Below are 27,879 nucleotides of genomic sequence, written 5' to 3' on the forward strand. Positions count from 1 at the left end.
ATTATGTGTATGATGCGATTGTTTATGATGGATAAGAATCACATGAAATTATAATTTGATGAATGGATGGGAACTGTTTACCAGTGCTTGGCTTGGACTGACACAGGTGCCAATACTGATTTTGGGTGCCGGTACTGTTTATATTTAGGTGCAGGAGCTCCACAATACTTTTGAGCTAATGTTCTATAAGAGGAACAGGAGCTCAAGCAGGAGAAAGTTTCAGGTGCCGGTAATCAGCGCCGGTGAGCTCCTGTCCAAGTCAAGCACTGCTGTTAACAGTGAATGATCATACTGTAGAAACGTGCCAGTCCCCAACTCAGTAATCTATGAGCAAATATAATTTCACTGCCATGTAAGTCAACATTGTAAATCTGAATGAATTAATAATAAGTCAATCAAAGTGGTGAAATTAATGGATGTCATGAAAGATTAATGCTTGACATTCTCCAGGTTGCTGTGCCTGTGCTGTAGTTGAGTGACTCTAGGTTAAAGCGAACCAGACAGAGATTATATGGTTTATGCCATTGAGTAAGTTGTTTCCTTGTAATACCGCCTATGCCATACGGTTAAGTGTATTCCAACATTTGTGGTATGTACAGCTTTTAGTATGTTCCATTTCATAGTTTGCATTGAGCATGGCAGTGTGTCGGGGTCTTTTTAAACCAGGGTATTTTCAGTGGGTGTGACCACTCTATTTCTGTTTCTCTCTCTCTCTCTCTCTCTCTCTCTCTCTCTCTCTCTCTCTCTCTCTCTCTCTCTCTCTCTCTCTCTCTCTCTCTCTCCCTCTCTCTCTCTCTCTCTCTCTCTCTCTCTCTCTCTCTCTCTCTCTACCCCTCTTTCCCTCTCTCTCTCTCTGTACCCCTCTTTCCCTCTATCTCTCTCTCTCTCTCTCTCTCTCTCTCTCTCTCTCTCTCTCTCTCTCTCTCTATGTCTACTTCGTCTTGTTCTAGAGGCGAGAGATCAGTTCGCAGCAGTGGGGAGCTGGTGTTTGGCCTGGGGGGGCCTCGGACACAGATTCTGTCATTGTTCCACAGCTGCCACTCTGCCCACCTCCCCCATCCTCATCCCTCCCTGTCCTTCCTCCATCCCATCCACCCCCTGGGCCTTCTCCTTCGCTACGGTCCATCCTTACCCAAGGGCGTCACTCTCCTCCGCCTCTCTAATGAAGAGTGACACGTGTCCAGAGGACTGATTCTAACTCTGAAACAAGGCCCTGCCCCTGCCTCCCCCATTTTGGCCCATTGACTACGGTGGTGGGGCTCGGTGGTGGTGGCCCCTGCCACAGTGATGAGAGGATATACCCAAGAGGCATCAGCGGTTACAAAACGGGGCGAGCAAAGGGCGATTGCAATTCTATGAATTATGAAGAGCTAATTGTTTTTATTCATGAGCTGTGTGATTGATATTAGGGGAAAATGAAAGTCTCTAATTGTCCCCTGATATGAGGAATGTCCTATAGAACCGGACAGTCTGCCGTTGGGTGAGATATCAAATAGACAATTCCCATAGGGCGTCTTTGTAATTTTCCACTGACACATCACTCAAAATAATTCACATTGCATTGTTGTTCTCTGACGGTCTGTGACTTTTAGGTTTGGAGTTGTCTGCCATGCACCCATTGTTGTTACATCCCGAATTCAGAATCAATACGGATATGCAGCTACAGTCTACGGATGGAAAATTAATGTGAATGTGACCACATTTTTCAGAGCGCATGAGATCACCTGACAAGCAGACTTGCTCCACTCTACCCCTCCTCCTCCCCCCAGTTAGGCACCACGTGACCCATAATTAAAACCCAGGAGGGGGAACACCTTAACTGACTCAGGTAAGCGTAAATGAAAAGGCGGGAGGAAAAAAGCTGTAAAGCGATGAGTGCCAGTAGCAGCAAAGCAGCACATACCTGATGCCATTAAATGCAATTTCCCCTGTGTGTCAGCCCCATCCATTTGTCAGCTGCTAACACTGCACGCTTTATTAAAAAGCTCATCCGCTTCAATTAACTGGCCCTGCAAAGCAGTTGAACTCCGCTTTAATCCTGTCAAGATGTTTAAACAGGCAGAGTGTTACATACAGTAGGAGGACATAATTTCAAAGCCCTGTCAGATTTCCTTCTCTCTTAGGTGGAGCAGTGGTACTGTATTGGCCAATGTGAGTTTGCAGGTTTTTACCTTGAAAACATGTACTGCAATCCTCAGCAGTGTAGCAGTTCTAGCTCCACTGACGTGACACCAGCTTCACAAGACCTAGTGTGTTTCTGCAGCTTCCTGTGGAGCCTCAACCCCCTCCCACCTCGCCCCTTCCGAGGGGAGGTGGCTGTTGGCACGGTGCTGTCGCCAGGGGAACCTGGGTGGGTGGCGCCGACAGGGTAGGGAGAGAGGTGTAAATTGGGTGAGTGCTGGATGCAGAGCCGTTAGTGGAAGCTGGGGAAGTTTCTCTCGCTGCTTTGTGCCACACACTTACACCCCTGGAGGGGATAGGATGATGAGATGGAGAGAGGAGAGAGAGAAAGAGAGCGAGAGAGAGAGGTGTGGCGGGGGAGGGTCATGGGGTCATGCGATCATGATAGTGATTGTGATTGTGGGTAAACAGGTATCCCCCCATCAGCTCCCATTTATCAATTTGACGTTAATGAAATATGAAAATGTAATCAGCAAAACAGAATTTGAAAGGCAAGCAGGTGTGACTTTGCCTTTGATCGTAAGCGCTCCCCGCCGTAATTACGCCCGGAACCGTTCTCCGCCATCAGGGGGCCAGTTCCAGATTATGTATTTTTAATCAGAGTTGTTTGCATCCTTGATGGATGCCCATTTACTCAACACTAACCTCGGATGACGTCTGTCATGTTCACTAGCTGTGCATTAACATGGCTGTCCTGTGCATTACTGCGAGATGAGCCTCCTTCCACAAACCCCCACCAGAGCCACTTCTATATGAATATATACTCCTCTGGTCACCATGCCTTACCTACAAACTACCCTGATCTACTGTACTGTAGGCTACTGCAGATTCAGCCAATTACCAATGTGGCCTTTGAGGCAAGATACTAAACCCTGGCCATTGTATAAGAGTTGTTTCATGCATGATGAAACCCACATGTATTACGACATTTCATATGTTCAACCCTCTACCTAATGATTACATTATACACACTGCTGCTGCATCCTCTCAGTAGAACACACAACATGCCACCTAAACATATATCCACACAGTTCATTTAGAGATAAAACAATGTGTGTTTGTCTTCCCAGTGAGTGTGGGCCTAACTGGACCGTGTGCCAACCTCACACAGCTGCATAGCCCCCTTGAGGGTGTGTGACACAGGCGACTGTTGAGAAAACACTGACTGCACACAGAGCCTTTCGTTTCCGTACAACAGTGTTCTGGCATACACAGGCCTAGCGCTACTGCTCAATCTCTGACTCCGTCAGATAGAGTTACTACCAGCTGTATACTGTAGCCTACACTGTCAGGTTGATGTCATTGCATTCCATTGAGTTCTGCTGCTAAGATCTGTTTGTGAAAATCCTAATTTATTCATACCTCAGCTGAAATATACACTAGTCCACACGACATGCAAGTTTCATATGCTGGCTGTTTGAAGAACACATGGAATGGATAACCAGAGCTCCAGTGTCTCTAAATATCCCTGTCAATCAAAACCCGTTTCCTCTGAGTGCGTTTTCTATCTGTCAAGGGTCATAGAGAGTGAGGATGAGGCCTCCTTCCATCCATCTCTCCATCCCTCCCTCCCTCCCCCCGGATCCTCGGAGGTGTATCTCCACCTTGTGCATTTCGTCTGGGCATGACCTGTTGCTAGGTAACCCTGGGTCACAGCTGCACACTAAAGCGGAGCCTTTTTTATTTATCAGTGAGTTATGTGGGAGACAGGCTGTAATTTATTAGTTTGATATCGCAAGGCAGAGCAGAGTTTGGGATTATAAAGGAGAGGGCCTATTGCTCATCAGAAAGCTCATTCTGAGTCCATGCTGTGTCCCACTTGACAGCATTCCACTCAGACCATCATAAAATTGTAGATTCACAAGCTTTTTTACCAAGTAAATGATAAAGTATTAACGGATACATAACACATGGTAATTGCCTTTTTATAGATTTGGTCATAGAGCAAATGTTGTCTGACCTTCTGACCTTTCAAAAGTAGCTAACTAGTCTCAGTGTAAACCTGTTCCAATGTTTGTAAAGTTTCATGTTTGCTTTGTGAGATGAATGTTACCAATATGTATCGGTAACGAGGCAGTTATTGTGGAAACAAGTAGCCTTTTTCAGTTTCATACATTTTCTACAATTACATTGACAAGAAGCAAAAAATTAACTGTGTTATATTTGCATGATTTAATCTTGATGTTCCAACACTTTGATGCGGCATTAATTCCTGCTGCATCTGTTGTAGTTGAATGTGCCAAGCAGGCAGGCATGGGCTCCCTTTCCCCGTGTTTACCTCGTTGGCCTAATGAAAGCACACGGGCGCATCCTGGTCTCACCAATGACGCGCTTTGTTAAGTTCTCCCTCTAATGTGCGTGTGATGAATATTTCTCAGATGATTCCTCTAGGCCATATCTGATCAAAACAAATGCACCTGCACTTTATGCAACTGCAACTCCCCTGAGACCAGTAAAAATTGACTCCCTGGCTTCCTCCACGAGGCAATTATGTGCCATCTGTTCCCTTCTTGGTGGTTCCGGCTCGTTTTGTTTCTGCGTTTGTTCCCCTAATATCATACCCCTGAAAGTGTTAAAAGAGGGGGGTACACAAAATGAGGAGTGGCAATGGAGGAATTAATCGAATCTAGCGACAGAACCGGATCTGCACCTTTGAAAGACGATAGTCCCACTGGAGAGAACAGACTATTACCATATTCATGAACTCATATTCGAGAGATGCAAAATAATAAGATATAATGTAGAATATGACTTTTTTTGTCCATCTCTGGTATTCAACGAATAATGTTATTTCCTTAATTATTTAGCTACGCTTCAGTATGTGGGGAAAACCTGACATGACTAGAATTAAATAGATCACATTTGGTAATAACCCATATGTGGCGCTGTCGTATGTGTTTGTAATATAAGGCATGATGTATCACATTATTTTTTGTTACAGTAACTATTGGTCCCATTACTCTCTGTCACACAAACAGAAGCGAGAGGCATGTAGATTTAATTGCACCATGGTTGGAGGCGGGCGGGCAGCTGGGTTGTGGAGTTTAACAGTCGTATCAATAACATGCAAGGTCTGATATGACTGTGGGCCAATATAATTTCCCATTGATGCTGACAGACCAACAATAGTAATAATCAGTCAGACAGGCCCAGACGGGCCAGGCAGGGAGCCTCCAGGACTCGGTGTGACATTCAAAAACACTGATGTCTGAGGACCCATCTGTGTCTAGGGAGAAGTTTCACCACGTGTGTGTAGCTTCGTGAAGTAGTGTCGGACAGAGAATGCTGGATCTCATAGAGGAAATAGCTGTTAGCATCTCAGGCTAAAGAGGAAGCAGAGGAATGAATGGTCTTATCAGTGGTTTGGAGTGGTGGGCGCTCAGCTAGCAGAGGACATAAAGATCAACTGGTACTGTCACAGATGGACAGAGACAGTTAGTTACAGTACATAGTGTTAAGATGTGATGGTAGGCCTACCTATTTAATCTGAGTTTATAATATAACATGGGTGTCATATCTTCCTGACAGCCTTTATGTCAGAGAGCATTGTCCCTAAGAAAGCGCATCATATCCAAGTTGATAGGTAATATGTTTACTCCCAGACGCATCGGTGCATAAACTACACCTCAGTGTTTCACAGTTCAAACAAGTGCTGGTTTCTTCTTCATGATGAGTCATATTCTTGGGTCCCCCAGGAGGGAGGAGCCTAGCAACAGAACAAACACAAGACAGGATTAAACGCTGATCATAATAAAGAGGACGAGAAGGATAGATACTGTGATGCATGACTGGGAGACCTACCTCAGCACCAGGCCAACTAGAACAGCAGCGGACCATGGGCCCAACCCAGTAGACCCAGTGATAGGACCAGTAGTTAGCCACCACAGCAGGCCCAGTGTTAGAGTAGTTAGCCACCACAGCAGGCCCAGTGTTAGAGTAGTTAGCCACCACAGCCGGCCCAGTGTTAGGACCAGTAGTTAGCCACCACAGCAGGCCCAGTGTTAGAGTAGTTAGCCACCACAGCAGGCCCAGTGTTAGAGTAGTTAGCCACCACAGCCAGCCCAGTGTTAGGACCAGTAGTTAGCCACCACAGCTGGCCCAGTGTTAGGACCAGTAGTTAACCACCACAGCTGGCCCAGTGTTATGACCAGTAGTTAGCCACCACAGCAGGCCCAGTGTTAGGAACAGTAGTTAGCCACCACAGCAGGCCCAGTGTTAGAGTAGTTAGCCACCACAGCTGGCCCAGTGTTAGGACCAGTAGTTAACCACCACAGCCCAGTGTTAGAGTAGTTAGCCACCACAGCAAGCCCAGTGTTAAGAACAGTAGTTAGCCACCACAGCCGGCCCAGTGTTAGGACCAGTAGTTAGCCACCACAGCCGGCCCAGTGTTAGAGTAGTTAGCCACCACAGCCGGCCCAGTGTTAGAGTAGTTAGCCACCACAGCAGGCCCAGTGTTAGAGTAGTTAGCCACCACAGCAGGCCCAGTGTTAGGAACAGTAGTTAGCCACCACAGCAGGCCCAGTGTTAGGACCAGTAGTTACCCACCACAGCAGGCCCAGTGTTAGAGTAGTTAGCCACCACAGCCGGACCAGTGTTAGGACCAGTAGTTAGCCACCACAGCAGGCCCAGTGTTAGGAACAGTAGTTAGCCACCACAGCAGGCCCAGTGTTAGAGTAGTTAGCCACCACAGCAAGCCCAGTGTTAGGAACAGTAGTTAGCCACCACAGCAGGCCCAGTGTTAGAGTAGTTAGCCACCACAGCAGGCCCAGTGTTAGAGTAGTTAGCCACCACAGCCAGCCCAGTGTTAGAGTAGTTAGCCACCACAGCAGGCCGAGTGTCAGAGTAGTTAGCCAGCACAGCCGGCCCAGTGTTAGGACCAGTAGTTAGCCACCACAGCCGGCCCAGTGTTAGAGTAGTTTGCCACCACAGCAGGCCCAGTGTTAGAGTAGTTAGCCACCACAGCAGGCCCAGTGTTAGGAACAGTAGTTAGCCACCACAGCAGGCCCAGTGTTAGAGTAGTTAGCCACCACAGCTGGCCCAGTGTTAGGACCAGTAGTTAACCACCACAGCTGGCCCAGTGTTATGACCAGTAGTTAACCACCACAGCCGGCCCAGTGTTAGGACCAGTAGTTAGCCACCACAGCTGGCCCAGTGTTAGGACCAGTAGTTAACCACCACAGCTGGCCCAGTGTTAGGACCAGTAGTTAGCCACCACAGCTGGCCCAGTGTTAGGACCAGTAGTTAACCACCACAGCCGGCCCAGTGTTAGGACCAGTAGTTAGCCACCACAGCTGGCCCAGTGTTATGACCAGTAGTTAACCACCACAGCTGGCCCAGTGTTAGGACCAGTAGTTAGCCACCACAGCTGGCCCAGTGTTAGGACCAGTAGTTAACCACCACAGCCGGCCCAGTGTTAGGACCAGTAGTTAGCCAGCACAGCCGGCCCAGTGTTAGGACCAGTAGTTAGCCACCACAGCCGGCCCAGTGTTAGAGTAGTTAGCCACCACAGCAGGCCCAGTGTTAGAGTAGTTAGCCACCACAGCAGGCCCAGTGTTATGACCAGTAGTTAGCCACCACAGCAGGCCCAGTGTTAGAGTAGTTAGCCACCACAGCAGGCCCAGTGTTAGAGTAGTTAGCCACCACAGCAGGCCCAGTGTTAGAGTAGTTAGCCACCACAGCCGGCCCAGTGTTAGGACCAGTAGTTAGCCACCACAGCAGGCCCAGTGTTAGAGTAGTTAGCCACCACAGCAGGCCCAGTGTTAGAGTAGTTAGCCACCACAGCCAGCCCAGTGTTAGGACCAGTAGTTAGCCACCACAGCTGGCCCAGTGTTAGGACCAGTAGTTAACCACCACAGCTGGCCCAGTGTTATGACCAGTAGTTAGCCACCACAGCAGGCCCAGTGTTAGGAACAGTAGTTAGCCACCACAGCAGGCCCAGTGTTAGAGTAGTTAGCCACCACAGCTGGCCCAGTGTTAGGACCAGTAGTTAACCACCACAGCCCAGTGTTAGAGTAGTTAGCCACCACAGCAAGCCCAGTGTTAAGAACAGTAGTTAGCCACCACAGCCAGCCCAGTGTTAGGACCAGTAGTTAGCCACCACAGCCGGCCCAGTGTTAGAGTAGTTAGCCACCACAGCCGGCCCAGTGTTAGAGTAGTTAGCCACCACAGCAGGCCCAGTGTTAGAGTAGTTAGCCACCACAGCAGGCCCAGTGTTAGGAACAGTAGTTAGCCACCACAGCAGGCCCAGTGTTAGGACCAGTAGTTACCCACCACAGCAGGCCCAGTGTTAGAGTAGTTAGCCACCACAGCCGGACCAGTGTTAGGACCAGTAGTTAACCACCACAGCTGGCCCAGTGTTATGACCAGTAGTTAGCCACCACAGCAGGCCCAGTGTTAGGAACAGTAGTTAGCCACCACAGCAGGCCCAGTGTTAGAGTAGTTAGCCACCACAGCTGGCCCAGTGTTAGGACCAGTAGTTAACCACCACAGCTGGCCCAGTGTTATGACCAGTAGTTAACCACCACAGCCGGCCCAGTGTTAGGACCAGTAGTTAGCCACCACAGCTGGCCCAGTGTTAGGACCAGTAGTTAACCACCACAGCCGGCCCAGTGTTAGGACCAGTAGTTAGCCACCACAGCTGGCCCAGTGTTATGACCAGTAGTTAGCCACCACAGCCGGCCCAGTGTTAGGACCAGTAGTTAGCCACCACAGCCGGCCCAGTGTTAGGACCAGTAGTTAGCCACCACAGCCGGCCCAGAGACTCTGGCTGGATTCAGCACCCTGAACCACATACACTGAACAAAAATATAAATGTAACATGCAACAATTTCCAAGAGGGAAATCTGTGGATCGACGCTGTTGTACACGTTAATCCAGAGCATCCCCAAACATGCTCAATGTCGGGTGAGTATGCAGGCCATGGAAGAACTGGGACACTTTCAGCTTCCAGGAATTGTGTACAGATTCTTACAACATGGGGCCGTGCATTATCATGCTGAAACATGAGGTGATGGCGGCGGATGAATGGCCTGGCAATGGGCCACAGAATTTCGTCACGATATCTCTGTTTATTCAAATTGCCGTCGATAAAATGCAATTGTGTCCGTTGTCCGTAGCCTATACCTGCCCATACCATAACCCTACCACCACCACTCTGTTCACAACGTTGACATCAGCAAACCGCTCGCCCACACGACACCATACACGCTGTCTGCCATCTGCCCGGTTAAAACCAGTATTCATCCGTAAAGAGCACAATTATCCAGCGAGCCAGTGGCCATCAAAGGTGAGCATTTGCCCACTGAAGTCGGTTAAGACATGGAACTGCAGTCAGGTCAAGACCCTGATGAGGACGACGAGCACGCAGATGAGCTGACAGTTTGTGCAGAAATTCTTCAGATGTGCAAATCCACAGATTTATCAGCTGTCCGGGTGGCTGGTGTCAGACAATCCCGCAGGTGAAGAAACAAGATGTGGAGGTCCTGGGCTGGCGTAGTTACATGTGGTCTGTGGTTGTCCCCAGCACAAGGTGTAGTGATCATGCTGTTTAATCAGCTTCTTGATATGCCACACCTGTCAGGGGGATGGATTATTTTAGCAAAGGAGAAATATTCACTAACAGGGATGTTATCAAATTTGTTCACAAAATTTGAGAGAAATACGTTTTTGTGCGTTTGGACATTTCTGGGATCTTTTACTTCAGCTCATGAAACATGGGACCAACACTTCGCATGTTGCGTTTAAATTTTTTTCAGTATACGATTGAAAGAACAATGATATTAAAACGTTTAGTGAACATCTAAAATTCATACACTGCACTCCAAATGTCACACACTTTGTTGTGGAACAGTAATAACATTCCACCATCCTGCATGTGGACTGCTGTTAATGTAGCATTGTAGACTCAGGATATTGACAGTGACTCACTCACCCTCCCAGAATACTGACGGTGACAGTCAGTCGGATGCAGAAAGGTGCTATGAGTGTCTTGCTCTGCCTGTTGACGGCACTCATGCAGACCGTTAGTAAGTGGCCTCCACTAGAAAACAAGAGTGAACAAGTAAAACAAAGGATTCCTCTATACTATTCTAGGCCTACTCCATACCAGAAGTAACTACCAACTCATAGAGATGAAATTACAATTTCATAATTTTTTCCTCTTCTTTTTTAAAACTATTTCATTTTATGTCACTACCAACCTCACTGCTGTTGTGATGGTTATGCAAGTGAACAGAGCAACCCCATATGCCACAGCTGGCTGCAGTCTTCCAGTATCCGTTGGGTTTTTGATCACTGATACCAATTGGTGAAGATGAAGAGGGATGTCCCGAAAAACCCTGCAATGCACGGGAGAACAAATGTTTCATACTGGCTGCGGTTGATATTCTTCTTTTCAGGTGGTTTCTCACATTCACCTTTGCATGTATGCAAGGGCTGTATTGGTGTACCAAACACGGCTAATTTTGGTTGTTTGCCAAAGTTAGTGGCACAAGTACCCTAGCTAGCTACAGCAGCTAACATGAAAACACACTCTCATTCCTTAGTAGCGGAGTTAGCAAACGTTTTTCCCAAAACATTCCAATTTGCAACACAATAAAAAAATACGGTAGGTTTCAAAAAAGGGGACTCCAAATGCTTCTGTCAGGTTTTGAATTAGCTTGATTGTTTTAAAATCAATATAAACAATGTAGCTAAGTTGCTCAAGTCAAGGGGAGTTATGCAAATTGCTCAATTACACCCACAGTACGAAAGCAAACCAACCCAAACAGATCTATATGGGCTCACAGACATCATCAATATCAGAACAGCAGTAGCAAGTCATTCAAATGATCCTGCCTTTGCTATCTGCCGACATCTAGTGGTTAGAACGTAATTGTGTTCCACCTGTGATCTCTAAATCAATTTTTACTAAGATTGTGCAGCACCTCCAACATAATGCATCATCATGATGTAGCCTATTTACCTTTTGACAAGTTATGACCTTGCAAGGACATGGGATGGTTGACTGTGGCATCTTGCTTTATAGCGAAACCTACAGTACAGAGATTTTAAATTGGATGGGGTTATTTTACATCTTGTCATGTGATCTGTATTATGTTAGGGAACTTAAATTTGACAAGATATGGGTTTGATATGGGTTTGATATGGGTTTGACAGAGAGTTTGTGTGCATGAGAGAAATTGACAGTGTAAGGGAATTTAGATATCCAGTCTGAACTATTTTGAAGAGTGAAGAATGGGGAGAAAGAAAGAAAGAGGGATAGCGGGAAAGGGGCTGAAGGGGGTGTGACGGAGAGGTGTGGACGGGACAGAGGAAGGATGTGACGCTGTAGGACGCAGTACAGAGAGCAGTGGAGGAAAAGGAGTGCACCTGAACCAGGTAAGATCCTTTCTGCTCTATTTAATCAAGGCTAATAGAATAAATAACAAAATATAGGAAGTACTATAACTTTGCATGAATAGGTTTGCACAAGTACTGTGCACGACATGTCAATGAACTCTTGACAGATTTCTTTGTGTCATAAATTTAAATTGATTTTACTGTAATTTAACTGTAATTTGTTGGTATTGTAATGTTGACCTTTTCCTTGATTAGCGTTTTAAGTAAACATATAAGGATCTTTTGGGGAACTTTTAAAAAGGTATTTCTGACATACAGCATTTTGTCAGTTATCGTACTTATACAGTAGTGAATGTTGAACACTTGATACTAGGGAAGGTGTCCTCAATAGGAATGTTATCGTTACATTTTTCCACTCAACACCTCAGCTAGTGCGATGCAGGTCCCTGGGTAACTTAGCAACCAGGGTCCCTCATTCAACATTTAACTGGGTAATGTGAGAGGGGACCGGTAGCTGCACTCCAACAGAGTGACTGTTATTTGTTTCACACGGACACAAAGGCCTATTTTCCCACATTCCATCAAACAAGTACGCGTCTGTACACCTGTCAGTTATTCTTTGGACTGGTTATATTCAGAAAAATGTGAATTGGGAGGCAAGTTTCTCTTTTCAAATGTGTTTATTTTTCACTGTGACGTTTTGTTCTTTTAAATATATTTTATTCCAATTGCGTGTTCTGAATGGGTCAATTGGGTTATTTTTTACACATGTTATCTGTTTTTACACAGGTTATCTGTCCTAGATAAATACAAAAGAGAATGAAGAAGCATCATGGGATTGTCTATTCAATACATGAGAAACTGTGTTTTTACCCATTCACACTCTGAGGTCACATGTTTCCAGGGGGACCTTATTGTGCAGGGCACTGAGGTAAACTGATACCCCACTCTTTCATCCTAGAAAAAGCCCTGTTGTTTTGCTTCTGGGGCTGAAAGTTCTCTAACTAGGGCTTCATACTTATCCTACAGTGCTGTGAAAAAGTATTTGCCCCCTTTTTGATTTTCTCTATTTTTGCATATTTTCTATAACGAATGTTGTTAGATCTTCAACCAAAACCTAATATTAGATAAAGGGAACCTGAGTTTACAAATAACACAAAAAAGGATACTTATTTTATTTATTTAATTAACAAAGTTATGCAACACCAATTACTCTGTGTGAAAGAGTAATTGCCCCCTTACACTCAATAACTGGTTGTGTCACCTTTAGCTGCGATGATTGCAACCAAACGCTTCCTGTAGTTGTTGATCAGTCTCTCACATCACTGTGGAGGAATTTTGGCCCACTGCTTTAACTCAGCGACAATTTTGGGTTTTCAAGCATGAACTGCTCGTTTCAAGTCCTGCCACAACATCTCAATTGGGATTAGGTCTGGACTTTGACTAGTCCATTCCAAAACTTCAAATGTTTTGCTTTTTAACCATTTTCATGTAGACTTGATTGTGTGTTTTGGATCATTGTCTTGCTGCATGACCCAGCTGTGCTTCAGCTTCAGCTCACAGACGGGTGGCCTGACATTCTCCTGTAGAATTCTCTGATACGGAGCAGATTTCATGGTTCCTTCTATTAAGGCAAGTCATCCAGGTCCCGAGGCAGCAAAGCATCCCCAAACCATCATATTACCACCACCATGCTTGACCGTTGGTTTTCGCCAGACATAATGGAACTCATGTAGTCCATAACGTTGACTCAAGTTGGCCAAAAAGCGCCTGGAAGCACCTGGATGATCATCAAGATGCTTGGAAGAATGTTCTATGGACAGATGATTCAAAAGTATAACTTTTTGGACAACATGGGTCCCATTATGCCTGGCGAAAACCAAACACTGCATTCCACAGCAAGAACCTCATACCAACGGTCAAGCATGGTGGTGGTAGTGTGAGGTTTGGGGATGATTTGCTGCCTCGGGACCTGGATGACTTGCCTTAATAGAAGGAACCATGAAATCTGCTCTGTATCAGAGAATTCTACAGGAGAATGTCAGGCCACCCGTCTGTGAGCTGAAGCTGAAGTGCAGCTGCGTCATGCAGCAAGACAATGATCCAAAACACACAATCAAGGCTACATGAAAATGGCTAAAAAGCAAAACATTTGAAGTTTTGGAATGGACTAGTCAAAGTCAAACATTTTATTTGTTTTGTTATTTGTAAACTCAGGTTCCCTTTATATAATATTAGGTTTTAGTTGAAGACCTGATAACATTCAGTATTAAAAATATGCAAAAATAGAGAAAATCAAAAAGGGGGCAAATACTTTTTCACGGCACTGTATATCCACACACGCCATGCAGATTTTCAAAATGTGTTTCCTCGGACAGTGATATATAATGTACATAACATCATTCTGGTAGCCTACGTCACACATTAGGCATCTGACATGATCTGCTGTCCCTTATAGGCACTTGATGTTTGTACTGAAAGACAGAGCTCAGTTTCAGTCCCTTGAGCAGATAAGCAGTGCTGTCCACATGTGGTGACAATAGTGGTCTGTGTTCCGATTGCAAACAACCGTTTTGAGTCATTTAGTAAAAAGTGAAACTAAGAGACAATGCTGGTCCCAAGATGATTGAACAGTGAAGCGCTGAGAAGAAGACAGTGTCAATTGAACAAAAATATTTAGGGCCCTGAATCACTCATCTCATCTACCTAGAGAATTACACATGATCCTACTAATAATATACAGAGGGATTTTAGGATCTATATGTTGTATTCAGAGGTATCTGCTGGCACTGCTGCAGAACATAGTGTCTAGCCTAAGGGTCTAAGAACATGGTGATGACATACTAGAATACTGAGATACGGAGTACAGTTACAATGACTCAGCCTTGTCTCAATTATCATAGCACCACAGGAATGTAACTAAAACAATGAAGCCTAAGCACTTTCTAAGCCTGCCTTTCTTCAGCAGGTGAGTCCTAGACATTTGTTTTCTGTTCATTGTCAGAGCAGAAACATACAAATCTTTTTGAAGTCTGTTGTTCTTTGATTACCAAAGTGTCTGTCACTGTTTGAATAAAGATATGGTACAAATCACAGGAGGTTGGTGGCACCTTCATTGCGGAGGATGGGCTTGTGGTAATGGGTGGAGCAGAATTGGTGGAATGGTAGAACGGTTTCAATGTGTTTGATGCCATTCCATTTGCTCTGTTCCAGACGTTATTATGAGCCATCCTCCCCCTCAGCACCCTCCACGGGTACAAATTTAGTCTTTCCTTGTCACTCAAATTTGAGACCAACATCAACCTTTTTCTTGTTGATCATTTTACACAAATTCAACTATTTCACACTCTTTTCCCAGGATTCAACAGCAAGCTGAAGATTGAAACATACCAGAACAACAAGAAGATTCTCCATCTTCTCCTCCATGATGTTAATGAGGTCTCACTCCGAGAGAAAAGCCTCCTTCCCTGGCCTCTCAGCCCTGATGTCACACACCTCCAACATACAGAGAGACCTAAACTCCCCCAGGGGGTCCATCTTCGCACCCCTATCCCTTACCGATCCACCCAGCTGGGTGACGCTGGCCCTCTGCAATGTAGAGCAGGGTGAGAAAGAGCTGCATAGCCTTAAAAAAAGACAGACGAGTGAGGTGGAGGAAATGAACCGAGAGCTTGACAACGCCATCATTGAGGCTCAGAGACAAGAGCGCCGACTGCTGGAAAAAGTTGAGCAGGACCACCGAGAAGCCCAGCGGCGCCTGGAGCAGGTGAAGAGGGAGAACGCTGCGGCGGTGCGGGTTGGACAGTCCCTGGTGGACCGGCAGCTCCGCAAACTGGGCCAACTGAAGGAGCAGGTCCAGAGATGGGGTGGAAGCAGTGGGGGACCCAATAAGAACCAGCTTCAGAGGGGTGTGGCAGAAGTTACACAGCCTTGGGAAATCTCCCTCTCCTTAAAGAGGGTCACTTTTCAGCCAGGTACGCAGCTGAAGGATGTTAGGTTAGGGGAGGTACATGTCCAGGATCAAAATCTGAACTACCCTATTGGTGTCTGCGGTGAAACAGGGAAGAAATGTGCTCTTCACTCAGGGGAGATGAAGTTTGGAGACAGTGGATCATTTGAAGTTCGGAAGGACCTTTCATCCACATCAAATAGTGGCAGCATGCGTGTAGTCAGGAAGCTCCGCCTGTCCATCACAGACAAGGATGAGCCAAAGTCCCCAGTCTCAAAGCCACCGCTCAGTCCCCGGCATCGAGGAGCATCTGAGTCATCCATGGATGAGGAGCTAGACACACATGGCCAGGACCTCTTCCTGGCTATCCCTCCAATCTCCAGCCAAGGGGAGTCGGAGGGAGACGAACCAGGCTGTGGACAAACTGGAAACAAGAAAAGCTCCATCCTCAAGTGTAAGAGAAAGCAAAGGACCCTGGTTCTCATCCCCAGCGAGGAACCCTCCTGCCCTCCAGAAGGCGGGAGATCTGAACATAGTGACCAACCACAGACCTCTCCCAAAACCAGCCATGGAGAACCCCATCCCAGGTACAGCCTCCTGGACCTATCTTCAAGACGCGCTCGCTCGCGTCGAAGCCTGTCACCCAGCAAATACCCCCATGGAACATCCACTAATGGGGGGATTCCCCCATCCCCGGCTGGCAGTGAGGACTGCTACAACTACATCACCAGCCCCTCTCCTAGTAACAATGTCTCCCTGAACCAGGAACACCGACGCGCCATGTCGATGGCGGACCTCTCCAGGAAGACCCGTCCCTTGATCAATGGGGGAAAGGGTGCTCACCTGGGATTTATGAGAGACAACCACTCCTGTCTATCATCTGCCTCCTCAACCCTGGAGCAAGGGAATGGATCTGAGTCTGGCGGCAGAAGCCCCACAAGCTCGGATGAAAGAGAATCAAGATACCAGGGAAGGAGTGTAGGTTCTAACTGTGTGAGTCGATCTCTGTCCATGTCGGCTATTGACGCCAAAAGCCACCCTACAGCCAAGGAGAAACAATCAGACAATAGAAGGAGAGACAAACCAGAGCCAATCCTGAGAGACCTGGAGGAGGAAGCGGGTTCAAGTGCCTTTGAGTCAGCAAATCTGATCAAGCAGTTTGGAAAGCAGGGCTCAGGGCGCTCCGACTTCAACCTGCCCAGCGGGCTCCATGCCACTATCAAAGGGCAGCTTTTTGTGGTGGACTGTGGGAACGCCCGAATTCAGGTGACCGACCTTCAGAAGTATGTTGTGCAGCAGGTGTCCCCTACCGGAACTGAGAGATCCGCCCGCATCTGCAACTACTTTGATGTGGCTGTGAACGACAAGGGCCTCATTGCGCTGACATGTGCTGCAGAGCGTGCCGTGTTGGTGTTCAGCCGTCATGGACGCCTCCTCCAGACCTTTGGGGGTAACATGATAGGATCCACCCATGAAGAGCTAGATGCACCCAGGGGAGTGACCGTCACCCGTCTGGATGAGTTCCTGGTGGCCGACATCAAGCGTGGAACTCTAACTGCCCTGATGCTGGACAACAAGACAGGCGCGAGGCTGGAGCGCACCATAATCACAGGATTCCACAGGCCCTACCTGGTGGCTGCCTGCCTGACCTCTGGGCTGATAGCTGTGTCTGAGCGGGGCAACGAGACTGGCCGTGCGCCTTGCATCCGAGTGCTGGAACCTGGCTGGAACACCATCCGTGTCCTAGGGTTGTGCTCCGGCATGGGGCCCGTCCTGGCCTGCCCCTGGGGCCTCAGCATCGACAGTGATGGGGATGTCCTGGTGGCAGACTGGGGCAGGTTGCACCGCGTCCTGCTGTACCCTGCCAAGGGCCTAGGCTGGCCCCTTGTTACCCAGGGTCTGAGCAGCCCCCGAGGCCTGGCCCTGCTGCCGGAGGGCCAGCTAGTGGTGTCAGACAGCATGAACCACTGTATCAAGATCTACCAATACAAGTGAGACACTGGCGGGGTGAAGCTGTCAAAATGAGGATGGAAAGATGAAGATGATGAAGAAGTAGGCATTCTCTAGTCAACACCGATGCAGATTTCAGTAAATAACAACTACTTTGGCATAATCCTAGAGGATCCTGTTGAGAATGTCATGTTCTTCTAGAAAAAGTGAATCATAAGTCACAATGTAGGGTACAAATTGTGAAAGAAGACAGACTGTATAGAGTTGTGGAGAACAGTAGAGAAGATTACATCTTTATTACCGCAGAGGACAATTTCATTTGCAGCAAATGTTTTAGCTTGTTTTTAATTTGCCCATTGTCTTAAATGTGATAATCATAGTTTGATAATGAACCAAATGAAAATGGTGAAGAATAGCTGTATATAGCAAAAATATATTTAGCAGAAGCATAATTGTATTTTAATAGCTACTACAGTGTAGAGCAGCAGTGAATTATTTACACCATATAACACAAAATGAAGGGTCCGTGCTCTCCGGCATCCTTGGGACATCCCTACCCCATAAATGTTTAAGGTAACGGTTAAGGTCAGGGTTAGGTAAGGGATATGGTTAAGGTTAGGGCTAGGGCTAGGGTAAGGGTAAGGGTAGGGGTTAAGGTTAGGGTTAGGTAAGGGTTATGGTTAAGGTTAGGGCTAGGGTAAGGGTAGAGGTTAAGGTTAAGATTAGGGTTAGGGTTTAGAGTAGGGATGTCCCAAGGATCCCCGATAGCACTGACCCAAAAATACGGGTGGAACTTTGTATCTGTTATTAGAGTTCTAGGTATTTCAATGAAAATTGACGACACATTTAAAATGGCTTGCTGTTGTTGTGAGCAGTTGATTACTCACAAAATAAACTAACTGTTCGCAAAATTGGCCATTTTATATAATGTGTAACAACAGGGTATGTGATGTTGCTGTAATTTCACCTCTGCCCTTACAAAAAAAGATTGCCGTTTTGAAACTGCAGTAAAGTGCAGTAACTGCAGTCGATTGTGGTATTTTGGATGCAGTAATTGCAAAATTACTGCAGTAAAAAGAATGTGGTATTTTGGACACAGTATTTGCAGCATACTGCAGTTATACTGCACTCTAACTACAGTTATACTACAGTGTACTGCAGTTACTGTACACTGCAGTCTGACTGCACATTTGTTTCGTAAGGTTGAAGTCTAAAAGATTTTGAAATGCTGTCTATCCCCAGTAGTTATGTTGTGAAATACAGTAATGTGTAATAGCCTACGCTATGGTAATGTCTTTGAATTGAATACATTTATCATGAGACTGCCACCTCAAATATAATCAAATATACTGTGGATTTAATCACATTTTATGTGTATTGATTATCAATTACATTGTAAATATTTAATTAAAATGTTAATTGGGTTTAAATCTTTATTGCAATGTACTCATTTTTTATTTTGACTTCTTTTGATTTCTTTTAGAAATCCAGTGTCTATAGTTTCAAATGACAGATCAAAGATAAGCAAGTCTTCTGTCACAGAGTGTTGTTGATCTCCCTGTCTGACTCTGATCTCTGTGCTCCTACTGTGTGAACTCACTTGTCCAAAGTCCTGGCTAAAAAGTGTGCCACTTGGAACTGGGAAATGATATTTCATCTGACCCAATGATGTTGGCCAAACCAGATTAATGTGTAACATCCCAACATGTTCAATATTTTACTTTTAACATAATAGAATTTGCCATATAAACATATAGTTGGATTAATACTCATTTTTTATGTGCTCTTATTGATTGCATTGTATTAGATGCATATATAAAACAGTTTCCGCTAAATAATCGTTTTGCAACAGCAAAAAGTCCTACACTCCCCCTGCTCTTTCAGTAAACAGAGCACAGAACTACCTACAATCCCACACACAAAAGACACATTGGGAAATTCACCCACTCACAGGCAGATCCAGTATAAACGGTCTGGTCAGCTCCTGCTCAGGCACCTTTCTCAACTCAGCTCTCTTCGGTACCTGGACCCAAAGGAGGACCGCTCAACGTGATGCTTCTCTCCCAAACACTCTGCCTGTGCTTGGCACTAGCACTCAGCTATGCTGCTCCAACGTGAGTACTGCTGATCAACTGCTAAGCCTTTACATTTACATGTTAGTCATTTAGCAGATGCTCTTATCCAGAGCCACTTACAGGAGGTAGGGTAACCCAATTAGGGTTAAGTGCTTTGCTCAACAGCACATTGACAGATTTTTCACCCAGTTGGCTCGGGGATTCGAACCAGCGACCTTCGGTTACTGGCCCAACGCTCTTAACCGCTGGGCTACCAAAATGGCATCCACGTTAGTGTAGCCACAGCTAAATACACTGCCTCTAAATTGCCTCTGTACTTGCTTTGTTAAACTGTTACTTTATTCAACACATTATGGGCTTCGCTGTGCTGTGTTAAGACATGTCTTATGCAACACAATTGGATACTATGCTGCCCCACATTGGCTGGGTTAGTTCCATAAGTTTGTTTCCAATATCACAGAGGTCAAAGGCAGGATCAATAACCTAAACACACAAAGAGTGGTCTAAGTCAGTCGTGTACCTCAGCCCTTCTGTCACGGATTCACCACATTACCTCATCAGTACAGATCCCCTTCATATCAATCAGGTATCCCTTTGAGCTGCTCTATTTGGAGGGTTGTGTATACAACAGCATCATTATTGGTCTATCTACCCAGAGGGTGGAGTTATGATGTGCAGTGTATTATCTAATTTCCCATGTCTGTGATCTGACTCATGTCTCATCAGAATGAGGACATTGTGGTTTATGATGAATAATGTCTGCTTTTTTCTACGCAGGCTCCCATGATGTAATGATGGCAGGTGAGTCTAAGATCCATATTCATTTAACAGCCTGTCAAAATGCAGGACCTCACAACTCATTGACTGATCCAGGCATGCTAGGCAAGGCTAACAACTAGGGTTGCAACTTGCCACGGGCACAGGTGTTATTCAATTCCATTTCAGCCCGTTACGCATGTCCTACATGTTTTTATATGAGAGTAGGATGCATGACTTCCAAATAACCACACCGCACCCTTTCATGTGGAGAAATGTTTGAATAATGAAAAGTCATTCAACCTGCATCTCACCTTGACTCTGACTGGCCCATCAGACCACGGCCACGACCACCACGAGGATCAGGTCCACCACAATGCCAACCCAGACCGGTGTGACGGCATCGAGTTTGACGCCATCGCCCCTGACGAGAAAGGAAACACCTTCTTCTTCAAGGGTATCAAAACCATGTTATGAGTCGTATTTTTTACCCTCATTCTGCCTACAGTGGGCTTGTCATTGTCATGATATGTCATTATGTCCCCATCAGGATGGCTAGGGTTACGGGTACACTCTTAGAAAAAAGGTACAATCTAGAACGTAAAAGGGTTCTTCGGCTGTCCCCATAGAAGAACCCTTTGAAGAACCCTTTTTGGTTCCAGGTAGAATCATTTTGGTTCCACGTTAAACTCTATTGGGTTCCATGTAGAACCCTTTCCCCAGAGGGTTCTACATGGAACCCAAAAGAGTTCTACCTGGAACTAAAATGATGGGGACAGCCAAACATCCCTTTTGGAACCCTTTTTTCTAAGAGTGTAGTGGATTAGTTAGTGGGCATTTTGTTATGGGCTACCATGACCTGCAAACGCGTGTTTGTGATAGGTATTTTTGAATTCTGTAAGGAGCGTGTAAGCTTACATTTCCATGAGTATATCTGATCCCAGATCTGAACTATGCTACTCTAAGGGGATCACCTGTGGAAGGGCTTCACTGGTCCAGCTCAGGTCTCCAGTGCCTTCTTCAAGGAGCTAGATGACTACCATCACCTGGGGCATGTTGATGCTGCCTTCCGCATGCACAACAAAGAAAAGCCTGAAGACCAGGATCACATCTACCTTTGCCTGGTACTGTCAATATCAATGATGTAGTCGATATCCATATGAATAGGCCCTTAAACACGTCGTTTTACTAGTGACTCATCAGCTTGGGCAATCTTTTTAAAAGTCAAATTATGCAATCATGTGTTCACATTACCATTGTAAACAGCATTCAAAGGCATCGTGCCCATAGGGGGCACAGTAGCACGTGCCACCTCTTATTTGTCCTGTAAAAAATATATACAAAATACACTGCTCAAAAAAATAAAGGGAACACTTAAACAACACAATGTAACTCCAAGTCAATCACACTTCTGTGAAATCAAACTTTCCACTTAGGAAGCAACACTGATTGACAATAAATTTCACATGCTGTTGTGCAAATGGAATAGACAAAAGGTGGAAATTATAGGCAATTAGCAAGACACCCCCAAAAAAGGAGTGATTCTGCAGGTGGTGACCACAGACCACTTCTCAGTTCCTATGCTTCCTGGCTGATGTTTTGGTCACTTTTGAATGCTGGCGGTGCTCTCACTCTAGTGGTAGCATGAGACGGAGTCTACAACCCACACAAGTGGGTCAGGTAGTGCAGTTCATCCAGGATGGCACATCAATGCGAGCTGTGGCAAAAAGGGTTGCTGTGTCTGTCAGCGTAGTGTCCAGAGCATGGAGGCGCTACCAGGAGACAGGCCAGTACATCAGGAGACGTGGAGGAGGCCGTAGGAGGGCAACAACCCAGCAGCAGGACCGCTACCTCCGCCTTTGTGCAAGGAGGTGCACTGCCAGCGCCCTGCAAAATGACCTCCAGCAGGCTACAAATGTGCATGTGTGGCCAACGAGGTGGACGCAGTCTTCTCCTACAGTGACAAGATCTACATCATCAAGGTGGGTCTAAGGTTACAGGATGTAGGGGAAGACAGGGACTTCACTTGCAATAAATAACATGTTCAAAGCTTTACTCACTACAGTACCTTTATTGTTTATTGTTATTCACTGTATATTTACTCCTTGTGTCACTTTAACTCTGCATTGATGGAAAAATACCAGTATTTCACTGTTAGTCTACACCTGTTGTTTACGAAGGATGTGACAAAAGAACATTGATTTGATTTGAGTTTTTAGAAAATTACTTTTTTTCAGTCAACTGTTTTGTTACCCATCATGCCTCTGTTTGTCCCAAGGCACATAAAACACACCTGAATGCCACCATTTCCGGTTGACAGGGCGACCAAGTTTACATCTACAAATAAGCAGCTCCCTCCACTCTGATTGAGGGCTACCCTAAAAGCCTGAAAGAGGAGCTGGCATCGAAGTGCCTGTGAACGCAGCCTTTGTTTCTGCAGATCACCATATTGTGCACATTATTCAAGGTAACTAATTGGACATTGAACTTGAGTACATTCAAATCTATCCAAGAAAGGGTTGTTGATCTTTTTACATCAATATTCACAAAAAATGTTTTTTTTATCCTGTGTCAGAAATGGTTTGATATTGAGATAAAAACAGCTGCATTGGACCTTTAACACACTCAATGAAAAACGATTTTCCTGTCTCTATTTCCCCCTACAGGACAGAAGATGCAGGACATTGACCTGTCTGCCACCCCTAGAATAGTAGCCAGAGGCCCCACTGCCCATCTCCGGCATAAAGGCAGGCATGTGTGGCCCTGATGGCATCAAAGTGTTTGTGAGCTCTGAGTACTACCACTACGAGACCCCCAGGCTACTGGCTTTCAGCAAGTCCCGCCCAGACCCTAAAAACATCACCCCAGACATGATGGGCTGTGTGGAATAGGAGTCAGTTTATGTTAGATACCTTTTCGAAGAATGTCAACTGTGATCATCTGTACTCAATGGACAACATGGTGTCTTATTAGAAAATGTGCCAAATTTGCTGTCAAAACATATGTTAAAGTAACTGTCCAGTGAGTAAAAAATGATTGACTCAATAAAATTATTGACTCATCCTATACTATTTTCTGTGGCCAAAGCATACATTTGAGAAGAAAAAAAAAACTTCAGAAATCCCACCTTAAATTTTAATCTCAAACAGACCGTTTCAAAAATGCTTGCTATTTCCTCTACTCACATTAATATTTGTAATGATTGGTATATGCCAAAACCATTATGTTGTGTTGGGGTAACTAACACAGACAATCTGCATATAAACATACCTCATTTTAAAAAATGTGGAAGGAAAACTATTTATCTCATATTGGAATTTATTGTAGGTCATATTTCATAGGAATCTGGAAACACGGGGCAGTTACTTTAACTTGACACCACAACTCACAAGTCACCCAAACAATGTTTTTTAAGGTTCAAATCATACTTTATCACATTATTGTTTAACATTTTTATATGACAGAGATGAGTTAAATTAAAAAGATACAAAGAAACTGAAATAGTATGATTATATTGCATTCATTCATTAGATAATTAAGATACAGGAAAAATCAAGTAATACATACAGATAAGTAATTCTACAGTATGACAAGCAAAAAAAAGTCTTACAGGTAAATGTGATCATGAACTGGTAATTATGTGTAAGCATTTCTTAATGATATTCTCATGCAGATGTAAAGAAAAGGTTCAGAGTGTGACGGTTGTTTCAAAACAAGGTGTCACAGTCACAGAGCCTGCACCCCAGAGAGGATGGGATTTTCCTCAGAAGAGCCGTCCTTGGTCTCTAAAGCCAGCCGTAGTTGCTGCCAGAAGACCCCAGTGTGCTCCCCAGCTCTGGGCCAACTCAAGTAGGTGCGTCTCTTCACCAGCTTCCTCATCCGGTGGTAGGGTGACAGCTGGTGGGTAGGGATCTCCTCCAGGAACACCAGAATCAGGACGTCCTTCTGCTCATCAAAGAGCCGGAAGCTGGCCACCTGGATCTCCCGGGAGCACCACTCACTCTCCAGGTAGCGGCGGCTGATCACACAGATGGTCTTGCGGCTTCCGTAGATGCCGTCCATAATGTTGTCTATGATTGGTTTGCCTGGCTGGAAGTCCCGGTGGTGGAGACACAGCTTCCAGCCCTGCTCTCCCTCCAGCTCTGGCAGAAGCTCCCTCAGGACCCAGGGCTCATCGTGGGCGTTGTAGGAGATGAAGGCATCGTACTGACAGCCATGAGGCGTGTGCTTATTCCTTTGCTTGGTGTCATAGAGGAAAGCCAGGAAGAGGTAATAGCCGTAAATTACCTGCCATTTCAGGAAGTGGTAGGCAAAGGATGCTATCAGGGTGAGGAGGACCAGACAAGTGGTAGAGATGTAGTAGTAAAGTCCTAAGTGTACTATACAGAACTGAAGCTCAACATCCAACAGCTTGGTGTCCTTTAGATCGGCAGGATAGTTGCAGGTAAATTCTCCTGCACCAACAACTTGTGTTTGGTTGTCGCTCTCTATCCACTGGACAAACCAAGCATCGCTGCAGCCACAGGTGAAAGCATTATCTTGCATGTCCAGGTATGTCAAGGCAGGGAGAGAACGCAACACTGTCTCATTGACTACTGTTATGTCGTTCTTGCTCACCTGCAGTAAAGTGACTCTACTGAGGTTTGCTCCTATGAGGAAATCTAAGGACTGAAGTCGGGCTTTGGACAGGTACAGGCTGTTGAGCCTTGGGATTGGGTGAAACAGCTTTGGAGTGAGGGCTGTGAACTCATTCTTACTGATATCAAGAAACCACAACCGGGGTGTGTAAATGAATGTGCCTGGGTACAGCTCCTTAATATTAAGACTCCCTGCCTGGAATGACAATAAATATTTCAGTCCTTCCAGAAAGTTGATTGGTAGATGAGACAATCCCTTGTGACGCTGACTAAATATCCTGAGGTTCTCCAGAGATGTCAGATGAGAGAAGGGTGGAGGGTTTAGTTTATCATCATTTACATATGTGATGTAATTACAGGATATATCAAGACTTTTTAAGAGTGGGAGTCCCGTGAGCACAGTATTTCTTATGTCTATTTGAGTGATCTTATTTGAGCCCAGGTTAAGTTCTGTAAGGTTGACCAATCCCTCAAAGGCTCCATCTTCCATGCTGGCAATCTGATTGTCAAATAAAAGTAAAGTCTTGAGTGATGTTAAGCTTTTAAACTCTCCTTTTCTGATAGAGCTCAGTTTATTGCCTGCCAAGTTCATCATCTCAAGTTTGTGCAAAGCATTCATGAATGCATCATTCAAGGTCAGGATTTTGTTTGATCCCATTTTAAGGATCCTTAATTCTTTCAAATCCTGGAAAACACATGCCGGAAGGTTGGGGATTTGATTGTGGAAAATAATGAGTTGTGTGAGTTCTGTAAGATTGGAGAAATCTGAGCAGCCTAGTTTATTGATGATATTGAAGCTGAGATCCAGGATCTTCAGTGTCGGTAGATTTCTTGTGGCCTTTGGCATGAAAGAAAGCCTATTGTGGCCCAGTATCAAAGCACTTAATTGCTCTATTGATCTGAATGAAAAGTCAGACAGCTGAGTAAGACCAGTATCTGATATGTCCACTTCTGTCAGGTGTTTACATGACTGCAGAAATTCCTCAGAGAGATTACCTATGTTGTTATATTCTAGCCGGAGCACACTGAGTGTAGGTATACGGCAGGCAATATCAGTGAGAGCCTTGATCTTGAGCCTTGAGCTGTTGACGAGGTCATGCAATCTCAGATGGACTAATGAGGAGTTGACAGTCTGCAGTACCATACCCATCCTCTCGAAAGACATCTCAATGCCGCTCAAGTTGAGACGATTGACGTTTCTCAGAAAAGACCTGTCCAGCACATCCCATTCCATGTGTCCAAGTTGGCCACAGTAGGCGATGTCTAACACCTCAAGGTAAGGAAGAACATCTGCCGTGATCCTGAAGATTCCCAATGGATTCCGGGATAAATCCAACAGCCTCAGCTCTATAGACGTGTTTGATATTTCCTGTGACTGGAAAGAGGTGAATCTGTTGCTCCCAATGTACAACTCATGTAAGTGTGGTAATTGTACGATGGGCTGAACTTCCTTCATATTCTCAAGGTTGTTATTGGTTAAATTCACTGTCTTCAAACTGGAGAGAAGCTGAAAGGATGAGGAGCTGATGGTTGCAATGAGGTTGTTGTCCAGATGTAGCAGGGAGAGGTTGGCCAGGCCCTGAAACAAATGGTCTGACAGGGTTGTGAGTCTGTTATGAGCCAAACCCAGTTCCTGAAGAGCCTCTAGGTGTCCAAGAGCCCCATCGTCCACTTGAGAGATCTGGTTTCTGGACATGTTTAGAAATTTTAGGTTTGATAGGCCTTTAAAATCCAACTTTTCGATCTTGGAAATGTTATTCATGGCCAAGTCTAAATTGCTTACTTTCCGCGGAATAGCTATAGGTATGACTTCAAGATTCCTGTTATAACAGAGTACTTTCATGTCAGAGGGGTCACTGAGATTACCCCGGATTGTGCAGTTTTTCAGGAAGTACCCACATGCTGGATCAGCTAGACCCCAGCAATACATCAGGAAACAAAGAAAGAGTCTCAGCTGAGAGAATGTAGACCCACTTTGTTTTCCTGGCATGGTTATCTTGAGTGTCATTGTGAGGGGCTTGACATCTACTTCAGATCTAGAGAGAATTACAAAGTAACAAACTGTTGCATCATTTGGGGGCTGGAAATGTAACATAATTAAACAATTCAATGAAGTTTCAATAACACTGATAGCTGTTGGTATTATGGTCCTCAAAATAACTGACAGATTATTAATTATAGGTAATCCAAATGATCAACATAACATTTGCTTTACTGATAAAGACAAACTAGAGTAGAAAGGAAAAAAGGTAAAGACCACTATCAAATTAGAAATGAGTAGATAAGGGTAATAACATTCTCAGAATAAGAATAAAACACACATTTGTATGATATTTTTGAAGAGATAGACCAGCAAAAGCACTAAAAACAGCGAGACTATATAGTAATCATTTTTACTCACATTTGTCAGAGGAAGACAGTCACAGTGAGCACTAGTGCAGCATAGGACTGTAATCACCTGAGTCCCGGTTCTACCACCGTGCTCCAAAGAGCACTTCCCTGGCATTTTACTTCACTATACTTTGTTCAAAATATATCTTGGTATTTGTCTAGATTGATTTCTCACAAACAGCTACAACACAAGCGAAAACTAAACTGACTGGGTTGACCTGACACAGTTAACTAAGGGGCAGAAAAGAAGGGGCAGAAAAGAAGAAGCGAGAGGCAGAAAAGAAGAAGCGAGAGAGAGAGTGGGGGGGGGGGGTCAGGCTTGTTTGCTCTCTCTCACAGTTGGACCGAATAAAATACTGATGTTGACCATATACGGGAACTTTCCAAGACCTGAGATATTTCCTAGAACTAAGAACATTCTGATCCAAACATCAACCGGGTACTAACACTGACACTTTTTTCATTCCAGAGAATTTAATGTTCATTTCTTTACCAGAAGCCGCCTCCAACACTGTTTTCTAGAATTTGGCAGTACGTCCAACCGGCCTCACAACCGCCGACCACATGTAACCACGCCAGCCCAGGACCTCCACATCTGGCT

The 27,879-nt window shown here is 45.3% G+C and overlaps 1 protein-coding gene and 1 pseudogene across 1 annotated transcript; one reads left to right on the top strand and one right to left on the bottom strand.

Moving 5' to 3' along the window:
• Nucleotides 1–19,318: 19,318 nt before the first annotated feature.
• LOC120050766 lies at nt 19,319–23,755 on the top strand (annotated as a pseudogene).
• LOC120051325 (toll-like receptor 13) lies at nt 23,379–27,465 on the bottom strand. The gene is made up of 2 exons (XM_038998143.1): nt 27,289–27,465; nt 23,379–26,923 (listed from the first exon to the last, which is right to left on the bottom strand). The coding sequence occupies exon 2, from the start codon at nt 26,893–26,895 to the stop codon at nt 23,977–23,979; it is 2,919 nt and encodes a 972-aa protein (XP_038854071.1). The 5' UTR covers nt 26,896–26,923; nt 27,289–27,465; the 3' UTR covers nt 23,379–23,976.
• Nucleotides 27,466–27,879: the final 414 nt, after the last annotated feature.

Source organism: Salvelinus namaycush, chromosome 7 (genome assembly GCF_016432855.1).
Source record: "Salvelinus namaycush isolate Seneca chromosome 7, SaNama_1.0, whole genome shotgun sequence".
NCBI lineage: Eukaryota > Metazoa > Chordata > Actinopteri > Salmoniformes > Salmonidae > Salvelinus > Salvelinus namaycush.

Bases quoted from the DNA above. Each gene is read 5' to 3' on its own strand.
- LOC120051325 (XM_038998143.1), bottom strand. From the start codon at position 26,895: ATGACACTCAAGATAACCATGCCAGGAAAACAAAGTGGGTCTACATTC.